The 13,492-nt window shown below is 40.5% G+C and overlaps 1 protein-coding gene across 1 annotated transcript in view; it reads left to right on the top strand.

Moving 5' to 3' along the window:
• The first annotated feature begins 242 nt into the window (after nt 1-242).
• The window catches only part of LOC132958769 (zeta-sarcoglycan-like), a 34,400-nt gene continuing 21,150 nt past the window's right edge, over nt 243-13,492 (top strand). Inside the window, exons 1-2 of the mRNA XM_061031807.1 lie at nt 243-568; nt 9,550-9,744. Coding sequence (XP_060887790.1) covers nt 530-568; nt 9,550-9,744 — 234 coding nt within the window. The 5' untranslated portion in view covers nt 243-529. The remainder of the gene's footprint in view (nt 569-9,549; nt 9,745-13,492) is intronic.

The raw sequence follows: 13,492 nt of genomic DNA, 5'->3' as shown, positions 1-13,492 counted from the left end.
GAAGAAAAATAGCATACAGGTCCGTGTACGGAGTAAAATTATATCATTGGCGAATAATATATGTTGACGAACAAAATAAATGCTCAAATAAAGCACAGTTTTTAGAACAGTGCATCTCTTTTTAAACCGGCAACATCTCATGGGAGAAATAACCAATATATAGGCATTCGTGTTGAGACCTTTAGTTTGAAAGTCACAACCGGATGTTCATGGCCTCATTGTGTCTGACTCGCCGTTGCTGCGCTACTCGTCTCATCAGCTGCCTGGAAGAAAAGTACCTGAGTGCAGCAGCCAGTTTGGACTGTAGAAACAGCAAATATAATGGGTTTAACATATCACTAAAGCATTGTTATTATGTAGTTAAACAGTGTTACTTACCTTTAACATTGGATACGTTTATTTATTTATTCATTTATTTAGAAAGAAGAAGAGTTAGCTAGCTCGCTCGTCGGGGCTGAATTTCGTGCGGTTTTTTTTTGCTTTTTTCAACTTTGTGGAAATATGTAACTGTGACAAATGAGATTATAACATGGAGCAGTCGGCCACTCTCGACATAGAGACGTTGAAGGTAAGCTTACAATGTAGAAATTGTGAGGTTTTTTTTTTATTTAATTGAATTGAAAAAAGACACATTTATTAGTGAAATTGGTGACAGTTTGACGGGGAAATCTCGGTGACGCAACGGGGAAATTGAGTTTTTATTAACGTTGCTGTACAGGACAGGATTTGAGTGTACTTCACGGACCTGTTTATGAATAATTTATCGGAGTATTGTGTTGTTTTATTCAGCAGTTCAAACTCGAGCGTCTCCTGAGTGCTCTTCTGCAACAGGTGCACCCTTTGCTTCAATTGTTGCATTAAAAAAAAACCTGCTAATTAAAGATGAATGTGAAGTGTCTGCGCACTGTTCAAGTCTTGCAGTGTTTGCATCTCCCTCCAGGCGGGAACATGATGATTAATAACCGCTGACCAGCGCTCAAACGCCTCAGGAAGCCTTCCTTGAGTTCTTTACATAGCTCCCATCCTGCACTACACCTCATATTCTATGCATTTTCCTCTTGAAGAATCACTGTAATGTGACAGCTTATGAATATTCCTCCTGCATGGTGTCTCATTATCATTCCAAGCTGTAGTGAAGGGAGGCAGTAACCTCTGGGTACAGTGAATGCATCTTGTCTCCAGTGCTGCAGTGCAAAAGAAAAGAGGCTGCACGGTGTCAGAAACCCACACAGCACAGCTACTGTTTGGCTGTGTGCACTGAAGGCGATCTATTGGCCTTCTGCGCACACATACCCGAAGCACACACACTCCGTACACACACCAAAAAGCTCCAGGCTTAGCTGTGGGTCATGCTTATCAGTCAAGAAATCACTCCTGCTCACTCTGGCTCTGAGCTGATCCAGCACTTCCTTCCCACTTAGTGACAAGTCTGCAAGTTTATTTTTTGGGCCAATTTGTCACCTTTGATGAGCAGCTTTTATATTCCTGGATTTCAAGTGTAAGAATCCACTTTTGAGGTCTTTGGGACATTATTTGTGTTGATAACATTATAACTGATGAATGCAAATGACGCCTACGGGGTGCTGTCCAAAATGGCCCCGTAGGCTCTCCAAGGATTTGCTCAGGGATTAGCAGCGAAAGCTAGTGTAGTGTGGAGAAGTGTCTGTCTGTTTACATCAGCAGTTTGCCAGAGCATCATCAACTCCGAGGAGGGCGATGACAGAAGCCGCGGGAGCCTTTGAGACACAACAGATGCAAAGGTTAGAGGTGCAGAGAGGTTTGTTGCGATACTTTTGCGTTGCCGGGTTGCAGATGCTTTCATGAAAATGTCATCAAAAGCAGACGTGCATGTGAAAAAAAAAAAGAAAATTCTCTCTGAAAACCAATCTTCAAACCAGTCTGTGATGTTTGTGCTCTGACTGAACAGCTGCAACCTTTCCCTTGTGCTGGACATATTAGAGATCTTTGATCCCAGCCGGACTCCTCCTTACAGTGGGGTTTACTTTGTTGCTTTCGGGGTCAAGGTGAAGCCATCGACGAGATGCTCTGCTATTGTACATCCACCAGAGATGATGGAGCCGCAAAAATTGGATTTCACATCTCAAGTGGAGCGCCTATTGACAGCAGCGGCCTCATCCAAATGCTTCATTGTCACATCAACAAAATGTGAAATGGTTATGTCGATGCATTGAGTTGCACATTTTAGAATTATAATTGGCTTTATCCAGTTACAGCTGTGTGTTCAATCTTCCCTGTGTCTGTGATTGGGCTTTCTGTCAAACTTGAACAACCACAGAATCCTAAACAAACAGGTGCTTAAATGCTTCATGTCCTGATTGTGTCCACTCTTCCCCCCCCCCCCCCGTTGCTGCCTCAGCAATTGTCCTGCGTTCACGAGCAGGACGAACGAGTACGAGCTTCACAGTCATTAGTGCGCCTCAAATGTTTTCTTACCTCCAGCTGAGGCGGGCGGCCCTGCGGGACTCCTGTGGCACCGCTGAGTGAGGTAGCGCTCTGCGATTTGCTGATTAACATTATCAGGCGTTGATAACATCTCATTTTCTTTCATTAGGAGCTCCTCAGCTGCGTTTTGCTGCATTTGCAGCGTGTAGCTGTTTGATCTTAAACAGCATGTAGAATATCAACCTGTACACTAATTGGTGAAGATGAGGCCTGCTGGCTCAGGGAGGGGACTGCTGTGTAATTGCTGGCTTTGGCTCATCCAGCTCTAACGTCAAAACTCTAAAGAGCTGCCCCTCTCCTTCTTCTACCCTCACCTTGCAAAAAGTAAAGTGACACAGATCTCAGCACAAACTTGAGAAGAACTGATGAAGTAGGTTTTTAAAGAGCTAAATATTGCAATGCAACAAATCCTTGAACTCTTCTCCAGCACAGCACATGATCTACCGAGAAAGCAGTTTTTATAGCTTATTGTCTCAGAGAAGCAAGTTACGGCGTGGGTGTCTGCTTTCTATTTATAGAAACGGCATGTAATCAGGACTGTAGGTGGAAAAGCATCCGTAGCTTTGAGTAGATTTCACAGCCATCTGTCGGTGATAATCTGTTGACACTCGTCTCCAGCTCACTCGAACATGTCGTGATGATTTCATTGTAGATAGAGCGGCTCTCCCTAAACAAGGATGTTTGTATGAGGAGGGCAGACTGGAAAAAGGTGTTTTCATCTTTGTTGTCTGAGTGGAGAGAAAAGTGATGTGGGGATTAGATATTTGAGATTGAGATTATTCTCAGTTCCAGACTCCTAATTATGTGAACATTTATACAAGGAGTGTTAAAAAGATATAGTAGAGCTATTGTGTTTCAATGCACCAAATTGATTTTTAAATAGTAGTTAAAATGCAAAGATTTGATGTTTTAACTTTAATTTTTTTCGTACAGTTTGCACTAATGTAGTGTTAGACGTTTCAGAGACAGAGGTTAAAACAAATGAAATCAGACCCGCATGCTATAAGAAAAGTGAGCGGCAACATTTTTAAATGTTGGGATAATATGATGTGATGTGTGATAAATAACAAAATTGAAGGAGTGCATTTAGCTTTAACTCACAGTTTTTATATATTTGTCCTTGATTTTTAATTTAACATCTGTGTTTGCAACATCTCCCTCCTGAATCTGAAGAAAACTTTTTTTATTTCACTAAATTGGCGCCAAATAATGTGAGTGGAGCTGATAACACAGTCACAAAAGGACCTCAAGAAAGAATAGTTTGTTGACATTAGATAATTCCGAAATGATTGCTGTAAATTCAGAGTTTTGCAGTGAGTTCATTGCAAATGTTCATCTCTAAAAAAATGTCTTCAGTATCTTTTTATTGATTGTGGAGGGACACATCTATAAGTTGAACTCAAGTTGTGTGGATCAGTAATTTAACTTGTACCAAAGTTGCTGATTGAGTTGCGGCATTTTAAAGTGAATTTCACACTTTGAAGGAAAAGATAATACTTCAGTGATCTCCTCTTTTCTCTCTTTCTGTGCGAGCTTTGTGAGGAGAAATCTAATTCATTATTTGGTGTGTGAACATATTAATGGTGTTAGACTCCACCTGATATCACACAACCTCTTCTGATTTTTTTGTTCACAGTATGCACGAGAACACATAATAGTTTTATAAGGCGATAATGGAGTAGCTGTCGTTGGCAGGAGTCATCCCAGGTACTGGAATTTAGAGAGAAAGGATTTTTTTGTGGACCTGTTCTCTGGTGTCCCGCTGTTTAGCCCCTTTAAAGGGATAGTTCAGAGTTTCTGAAGTTGACTTGTGTGAACTTTGAGTCTTTAACTGAAATCAAACTTCACTTTTCTTAAGAGGGCTAAGGTAGTGCTTGCTTTAGTCCTGGTCAAAATAAATACTACACAGTGTACTGTTGAGTGATAAAGGCCTAAGAAGCTTCCACTGAATACAAACATCAGCAATAAAGCTGAGACAACCCAGCAACCCCGGATTATTTCTATGAATACTAAAAAAAAAAACACCAAATAAAGCAAGAGCAATGCTTTACCTCAGGACAGAATTATTAACAAAACAATCCCCCAAACCAAACAAAGTTTACCCTCTCTCTCTATTGGTCTGTCTCACAAAGCTAAAGTTATTTCTCTGAATACTATGCTTCATAAAACAATCCTCTTGTCTCCACTCTGAATGGATTTCATCATTGCCGTCTTAATCACACATTTGATTCTTTTCTTGTATTTGTCCTTTTCCACTGCATGTATAGGAACCCAGAAGTTGTATATAGTGTACATTTGTTGCTGATATTGCCACTTTTGCTTTTCTGGTGGGTCGTTTTTTTTCTTCTGGGTGTCCAAGATGTTAATTTGCTGCTGTACAAACATTAGTTAATACACCATCTGTTGATTAAAAGAAACTCATAGAAAAAACCCCGAAAAACCCCAAAATGTCTCCTTAACATGAAGCAAAACTGACTTGAAACTGCTCGCTACAGGTCGCTCCTCTGAGTTGCTAATTCTTGTGACTCGAATGATTTATATTCTATTTAGGCTGGATGGAAGAAATGCCCTCAAATATACGTCTCAGCAACAAATATGTTTGATATGTTTATCAGTGCATTTGATCAAATTACTCACAGGGGTTAATATCTATATATGCAGTGCTCTACCTCTCCTTTTTCAAATTATGAGTTTATCAGGGCTGTTTAAAATCTAAGTTATTCATTATGAAGTTTGGATTGGTAATACCCACAGTATGGACACCAGTAATTCCCTGCCTTCCACTGATGCAGAGTTATCTGTCACACCTACTGGAGCCGACATAAAGTAACAAATAGGACTCAGCATAGTGTTACGTGGCTGCACAGCTTGCTTTTGTAATCAATATTTAGTTATTTTAAAAGTCCAAGTTGTTTCTCGTACACGCCACAGTCAGACATCTCCATCGGTCGGGCCTGGCGTGTATGTGTGTGAGTCGTCTGTGACCGGCATTCTGAAATGATGGATTGACAAAACGCCAGCTTCTATGCACTCCTCCATTTGCTCTGTGAATAAACACGCTTTAGGAGGCACGACTCGACCGCTGTAATGTATGCATTAAAACTCCTGCAAAGAAATCACAGCATCCACTAGTGTTGGGCACACAGGGTTGCCATAGAAATGACGTGCTAGTTAAGTGCTGACGTTTCCCCTGGAAACAGTGGATTGAAAATAGGCTGATAGTTTGTCCAGCAGGGTTATGGCTGGAGGCTAAAATAATGCTTTTAAAGATGTCTTGTTTCTTACAGTGTAAAGATTTGAAAGTGTCTCGAAGATGATCTCAGGATGTGATTTGACTGAACTTTGTGCCAAGTTGTGGTTGTAAAAGAAGTCTTGTGTGACGCTGCATGGAGTTTATATTCAGCCTCTGAGTAAGCGCCTCTCATAATGCTCTTGTCCCTCAACTGTATCGCTGGTTAAATTGGAAGCACTGACATTTCTAGGCCAGTGATATGGGTCATTTGTATTTGCTGCAAAGTCGCAACACCCATTTGTGAGACATCTGCCAGCGCTTGCAGACACGACGCAAACTATCGGTCCAAGGAAACAGTCTGTTAAAATGTGGATGAAGCAGCAGAGCTGTGGGAGACTCTTATTAGACGATGATTGTTATTATTCCGGTCTAAAGATGGCTCATTCATTCATTCATTCTCTTACTTTCAGGGAACACTTTCAGAAATAGGAAGGATCTGGAAGTTTAACAAAAGTACACAAACATACCTTAATGTCTCTGTAAAATGATAAATGACTGAACTTTCACATAATCCAGCTAAGTGTTTTATGATTCTTCACGTCGGTTCACTAGTCTCAGTGATTCCTCAGCCGTTACTTCAAGCATCATCATCCATAATTCTTTCATCTTTGAAATGACAAGAAACAGTGAGAGATGCCAGTAACAATTTCCAAGTAACACAGGGTGACATATTGGAAAAGCTTGTTTTGTCATAATCAACAATACAAATCTCAACCCCGAAGACATTCAGATTTCAGCAAATCATTCCAATGTAAAAGCTTGAGCCAGGGAATATTTCACAGCCTAACAACCTTGAAGTGAAACTAACTCATTTTTGCTTTTGACATTTTAATTAAAAATAAGAGCAGCTCAAAAAGCAGAAATCTTCTTCATGAATTAAGTTTAAAGGCTATTGGTTTTACCCATAGACTGTAAATATTAAAGATGAAGCCTGAGTGACGTCAGCTATCTGTTACAGCAGAGGGCTCCAGAGGCTCATCGGCAGCCGCCGCCATGTTAGAAATGCAGTCAACCTAACGACAGGCTTAGAGCCGGAGCAGAGGCGGGTTTCAAGCCTCTTGATGAACCGTTACATCGCACCCACCTGTCAATCATGTCAGCTACGGGGGGCGCTGCATGGATAACATGTATTGTTTTCAAAATCAAAACAGAGCCGTTTTAAAAAACATTCACCCACTGTGCAGTGTGTACCAGCGATGACAATAACTAAATTACCTATTTTTATTTTTGTACCAGGCTTTAAAGTTGTTAATTAATGCTGTAAAAAAATGCTTTTTTGACTTCCGGTGTTCATGGAGCCAGCCTCCAGTGGACACTCGACGGACTGCAGGATTTTGCACTTCCGCATTGGCTTCATTTTTCAACACTGGAGGTCGCGATTGGTTTTACCTGATGACAGTTTGTAGTGATTAAAGGGGTTTCCCAGAAAGCACTTCCCATATTTTTACAAATATAACCCACCATGGGTTGGGTATCCTCAACAAAATCCATTACACTTTGCAAATATTGCGACGAGTCATTTAAAAAAAAAAAAAAGGTTTGTTCCCCAAGTGGGAGAGTGAATTAAATCTGCTTCAATTTTGGACTTCCTCCTGGTCTTAACGAAACATTTGACATCACACTGTGTTATCTACGACATTTTAAGAGATTTATTTTGATAATGAGAAATCATCCAGTGATAATGAACTAAAAGAATAGAAAACCAGATGCGAGCACAAATTGGCCGTCTTAAACAGCAGGTGTTTCTTTACATTCCCACACAGCTCAAAGGAAGCATGCTCACACCCCGTCTTCTACCAGCTGATACACAACACTGCCCGACACACAGTGTAACACAATTACCACAACAATATGCAGCGTCTGCAGATTTACAATCAATAAAATTAATCAACTGCTCGCCTTTTTGTAAGAGACATCGATTGATTGCAACAATAATAATAATAATCACCTCATTCAGACAGAAGGATCACACCTTGTGTCAGCAAGCTGCTGCAGCTTCACTGAGGGGAGCATAGGATGCAGGATCTGGCTCAGTCGAGTTCAATTCTTTTTGGAAAATGCCTTTAGCTTGCTGAGCTAAAGAGTCTTTGCTTATTCTGCCTCGGTTCATGACAGCCTGTCAGGAAAACATACAATGTAATGATGTATGCCATCAGAGTCATATGCTAATGACATGCTGAGTGTGAATAAAGCATGTCAGGTCAGGGATTCTGACTTGAGTTATGCATGCATTACACTTCTTGGCTGTCCTTAGGGAAAAACTCTGCACAGGTGTGTCTATAATGGATGTTTGCTTCATGCCACTAAAGCATTTTGTTGTGGCAGGATAAACTAATAATTGCTTCTTGGGAGTATGAGGAACTTTAGGAAGATCTTGCAGATCATTTTATGTTGATTTACTGAAGTTTAACGTTTGTCAGAGAGAGAGAGAGAGAGAGAGATCACAGGTCGCCTCAGTTTGATTTCAACAACAGCCACCAGAGCAGATCAGTGACGGGATGTTTCACACCCTCAGCCTGCGGTCACAACCGGCTGGAGAACAGCTACTGCTCGCCCTCGCCTGGACGAGCCCACTTGACAGACATCATCCTCTCTGATCTCAGATCAGAGCTCCCATGGAGGAGCTCCCCAGAGGCTGCAAATCCTCAGCTCGGGTGGAGAACATTTCTTTGGCAGCAGAACGGTCCTTTCTGTCACAATCCACCTCCTGTTTTTTATTAAGCAATCTCTGTTTTGTTCATAATGTGGTATTCCAAATATGAAGACTGTTTAGGGGAGAGAGAAGTCATTTTGATTCAAGTCATGAACTGCGCAAGTTTCGCTTATACCTCATAAAGCATCATAAAAACTGCTTAGCGCCCGATGGCATGTAAAATATTGATGGGCAGCAACATTGTTAAAAAGCCCAGCCAGAGGGGCGCGGTAAACAGGTCCGCCTGCAGGAAGCCGTCATTCACAGCCACTTTGTGTGTGATCACGGGGATCCAGTTTGACAGAATGTCAACAAGCTATTAGCATTGCCAACAAAGCTGTGACATGTTATTTAATCTATACAAATTAATTTGAAGTGTCAAGGCGAGCAGAAAAGTCAAGGACCTTGTTTTTCAGGATTGTAACTTACATTAAATCACTATGATTGAGGCCATAAGTGTGAAGATTTGCCTGCAGATTTCTGTGTATTGAATATAAATATAAATATAAATAAAACATTTCAGAGTCTTTCCCATTCAGGGCCGGTTATTTCTACTGCTGATGGCTGAGCTTGTCAATGATGACTCTTAAGTAATGTGTCCTCTTTTCTGCAGTAGAAGAAGAAACACCAAATGTATGATTTCCCCCAGAGTAGGCACTTTGACTTGTTATCTCTTTTTAATAAAACAAATTCACCCAGTGACCTTGTCTTGTTGGCACAGAGGATGATGAATGACTCTGCCACTTGTTCAATTTCTGAAAGTATGTAGCGCCGATGATATGTCTTTGTTGAAGTTACAAACTAAAAAATAGCTTTTTCCTCAAAATAAAACATTGCCTAGTTTATTTGACTAAAATCTCCTCTTCCAACCATATATATTTAAGAAGTATGGATGTTTCAGGCTGTAGTAGTAAGGCATTTATCCCCTTCCCACTATTTAAAGAAAGGGTAGAATAACATCCATGCCTCAGCCTAGAGTCTGTTCTAGTGGGGTTGGCAGGGTAACAACATCTCACAATCTGTATATGCTCCTGACGTGTGCATTTATCCTTGACAGACAGCCAACTTAAAGACGTATGAGAATGTTTGTGTTTGTTTCCAGATTACCCAGGAGCAGTTTATCCTCGCGTCTCAGTCCTTGCACCTCCAGCGGCCCGGCTGTGATGCCGTGTACCCGGTGGGTCTGTACGGCTGGAGGAAGCGAGGCCTGTACTTCTTCCTGCTGCTACTCCTGGTCACCATGATCGTTAACCTGGCCCTCACGGTGTGGATCATGAAGGTCATGAATTTCTCTGTGGTGAGTTCAGCAAGTCTGTTAGGCATTAACATTTAGTTATGCAAGTGAAGGTCCTGAGCTGCAGTTTATTGATGTGATACAACAGTCTGTTAATGTGATATTCAATGTTAGAAAGACTGGCAGTTCTTTCTTGAAAAATAATCTATGTATTGGGGCTATAGACGTTCCTGTGAACTCAAAATAGATGTTTAACATTTATCACCACATATGTTTGCACTGTTCCCGTTTTGCCAGTTTCTGGTCCAACGATGATAAAAAATGAGTTTTGCAGTGAATTTTAACGAAATTTTAAAGTTTGAAATATCAAGGTGGAAAAAAATAAAACACTTTGACTTCTCATCCTTCACTCGGGGGCTAATACTGATTTTGATTTCAATTTCAATTTTATGTTTCTTCAAAATTAAAGAGGTCTCTCTCTCTCTCTCTCTTCCAACTTTCAAAAGGAGAATAAATCAGTCTGTAACATAAAATAATGAACAGATTTAAAAATGTTAAATTACAAAAACATTAAATCAAAATGAGAGAGAAAAACCAGTAAAGCAGGAGCCTGAGTAGCTGGAGGGAGACAAGTGCATAAAAACTCAACCAGAAGCCCAGAAAAAGTGATGTCAACAATTGAATCTTCCTCTGAAACAAACAGTACATTGATTTTTAAGTTTGGTTTAGTAATGTGAATGGGTCTTCCTACGAAGGCTTCCAAAATGAATACAAAAAAAAGCAACTTAACATTTATCGTAAAATCATTAGTTTAGATTTCTTTTTAAAAACTGCATCAAACTTATCATATTGTTATGAATCTAAACATTAATGGTGTGCTTCGGTTACAGAAAAGTCTGGATTTGTCAATTAAACAAAATGAGATCAATTTGTAGATGATGAAAAACATTTGGTCTCAACACTGGGCTCAATAATGATCTGCGTATTTGACTGTTTCTAAAGTCAGTATTTATTAATTCACTGTAATGTAGTCAAGGACTTCTCCTGATTTCTCTCTTTGACCTTAATACGACGTCTCAGGGGAAGAATCCTCAATGTGTCACAGGCATCATCTCATGTTGTGCACTTTGTCTCATCTGGATTTGATAAAGAATCACAAAAGACTCGGCAGCAGCCCGACTGACACAGTGCCTGTTAATCTCCAAACGGAAAACCAAACAGGCAGCTGCTGCGAGCTCCTCTGACATTTCCAGGGACAATGCACACAATTTAGCATTTTGTCAACAAACTGGGGATGGCAGCATCCCCCCTCTGTGACGGATGCGTCCCCGGGTTCCTGCTATCACTCCTCTACTCCTCTGCCTCCCATCAATCTGTGTCGCGAGCAAAAGACCTTATCAGTGCTGCTGGTGTCGCTCCAGAAAATGTACTTCCTGCTCCCCATCTCTGAGGACACGGGCAGCTAAATAAGAAAACACATGCCAAACTACACCCTGCTGGATTGGTCGTATTATCATTTTTCCGGGGGCCTCTGGCATGAGAGCATTGTTTTCTGGTCAAGCTCCAAAAAAGCATGATCCTACATTTCCCACACTGCATTTAATCTTATTATTACATCCCCCTGCCATGTCAATTGCCTCACTCTTGGCACATAGTTCAAATTATAATTATGAGCGACTGAGTGGGGAGAAAATGTTGATGTCTGCTTCGACCTTGTAAATCAGAGTTGGAGTCATCAGGATTTGCTGTCACTAACATTCTGCTGGTGTAAAGACTATTAATGCACCTTTGTGTAGAGTAACACAGTGAAATCCTTTTCAGGATTCAGTTAAAAAAAGGTTTTTGTATCTGGTTTCAATAAATAGCAAATTACTAAAAAAGTAATAATAGGAATAATACTGTAAAATTTCAAATATTAGCCCATCCCAATCTGAGGCCCAGTCCCTTTAACTAGCTCGGTGTTGCCGCACAAATAAAGGCAGATCTCAATTAGAGGACCGTGTGCATCTGGTGTTTATATCATATGCAGGTTGGGATAGATGGGCTGTCTTACAAAGCAAGACCAAATCATCCTAGTTATGTGCACAGTTAAATATACGTTCTGGGGTAAATTCACAGTTTGATATTCTGTTCTATTTTTTGCTGTTTTGTTTGAAAAGAATACAAGCCGCCTCGTATTATTTTCATTTGTTTCATAGCCCAGGCTTTACGGTAACTACAGTACATTGCAAAAGTATTTAACCCACTGGGCATATCCACTTTTTACAGTTTCACAATGTGGAATTGAAATATTCTTATTAGAGCCCTCAACCTTTCACTTACAGCAGTCCAAAATCTTGACATCTGTTGAATGAACAAGTTAACCTGAAGCTATTACTACCGCCTGATCTCAAGTGTTTCACAGAAAAGTACTGAAATCTTTTAAAGGTGCACACTATTGATCCCACATATCTTTATTTAAAAATGTCTTCCAATACCATGCCCTCCTACTTTAAAATAGTGGAGTTTCAATCATTTAACCCAAATCAAATTTGCATTTTTATCGTGACAACTTAGAGACAAGTTCTTCAATACTAAGGCACCTCTCTGTACCTTAACAAAAAATACTCTCCTAGCTGGTTTCTCCAAATTGACATTGCCTGTTTGTATTTCTGTGTCTTGTCTTAAAGTATAACGGAAGTAAAATTCTGTATCTGCACCAACTTTACAGCTCTGTCCTCGATCAAAGCAATAGCAAAGAGTCGCCTTGTAAAGTTGTACAGGCACAAGGAGGATCCCTGTGTTTCAGAAAAGGACACTTAAACGTCTGTCTCCTTGTGAAGGACAGCAGGTCCTTGGCAGATATCTTTGACTCTGCACTTTTCTTTTAAACCAGACAAAGCTGAATCTTCTAGTTGTCATTTTTCCACCACATAATCATGGCCTGTGTCTTTTCATTTCTTTCTTTCTTTCACCAATGCTGAGGAGCTCGTCCTAGGCCTTCAGCGAGTCACGACTGATCTGTCGTACCGCCCTCCTGTTTTTGCTGTCTCACACCTAAACGTCTGACTGACTGTAGCTTCACACACCCTTCACTCCCACCACATCACCTCCACTTCAGCACAGGAGTGACTTTAACGTCTGGCTGCTGACACACAAAGAGCTCCACACTTCCCCACCCACCGCCTCCACAACTTTGTCCTCCCATATGTCCCCCGTCCTGTCTCTCTCTACCACGTATAATGGAGCTCTCCTCTGCCTCTATAATTCACTATCTCCATCCATTTGTGCTGCCAGCACTATGGCTTCTACCAACACGTCCGTCAGAACCCATCTGTTCACACACATCCCATCCGCGCACACAAAAGATGCTCTCAAACTAACTTTGCTCACTGACGTGTACCACGGCATAAACTTTTGTGGATTCCTTCTGAATTATCTACCACCAAAATCACATCCTGAATGAAAAAATGTGGGAAATTATTTTTTATTAGGGCTTGGAAATTGTGTTTTTGAATCAAATCTTTTCAGTTGAAATTGAAAAGTAAGGGATGATCCCTTACTTTTCAATTAAGATTGATCCGATTAATCTTAATGTTAACTGATGACATCTAACTTCTATCCTCTTCTTTCTCTATTGTGGTTGACCGTTGCCGTGGTAACTTCTTATCGAACACAGTTAGCAAGTCCTTAAACACATATCCAGATTCATCATCAGATTTACTCTTAATAGCAAAATGATTTAAGAAATATGAATCATGCTTTTTTGAAGAACATTTGAAACGGCAGATTGAGACCATAAACAGGTCAGAAAAATGTCTGGTGAGGCAAA

Source organism: Labrus mixtus, chromosome 23 (assembly GCF_963584025.1).
Source record: "Labrus mixtus chromosome 23, fLabMix1.1, whole genome shotgun sequence".
Taxonomy (NCBI): Eukaryota; Metazoa; Chordata; class Actinopteri; order Labriformes; family Labridae; genus Labrus; species Labrus mixtus.
This window is presented reverse-complemented; position numbering and strand designations above follow the sequence as displayed.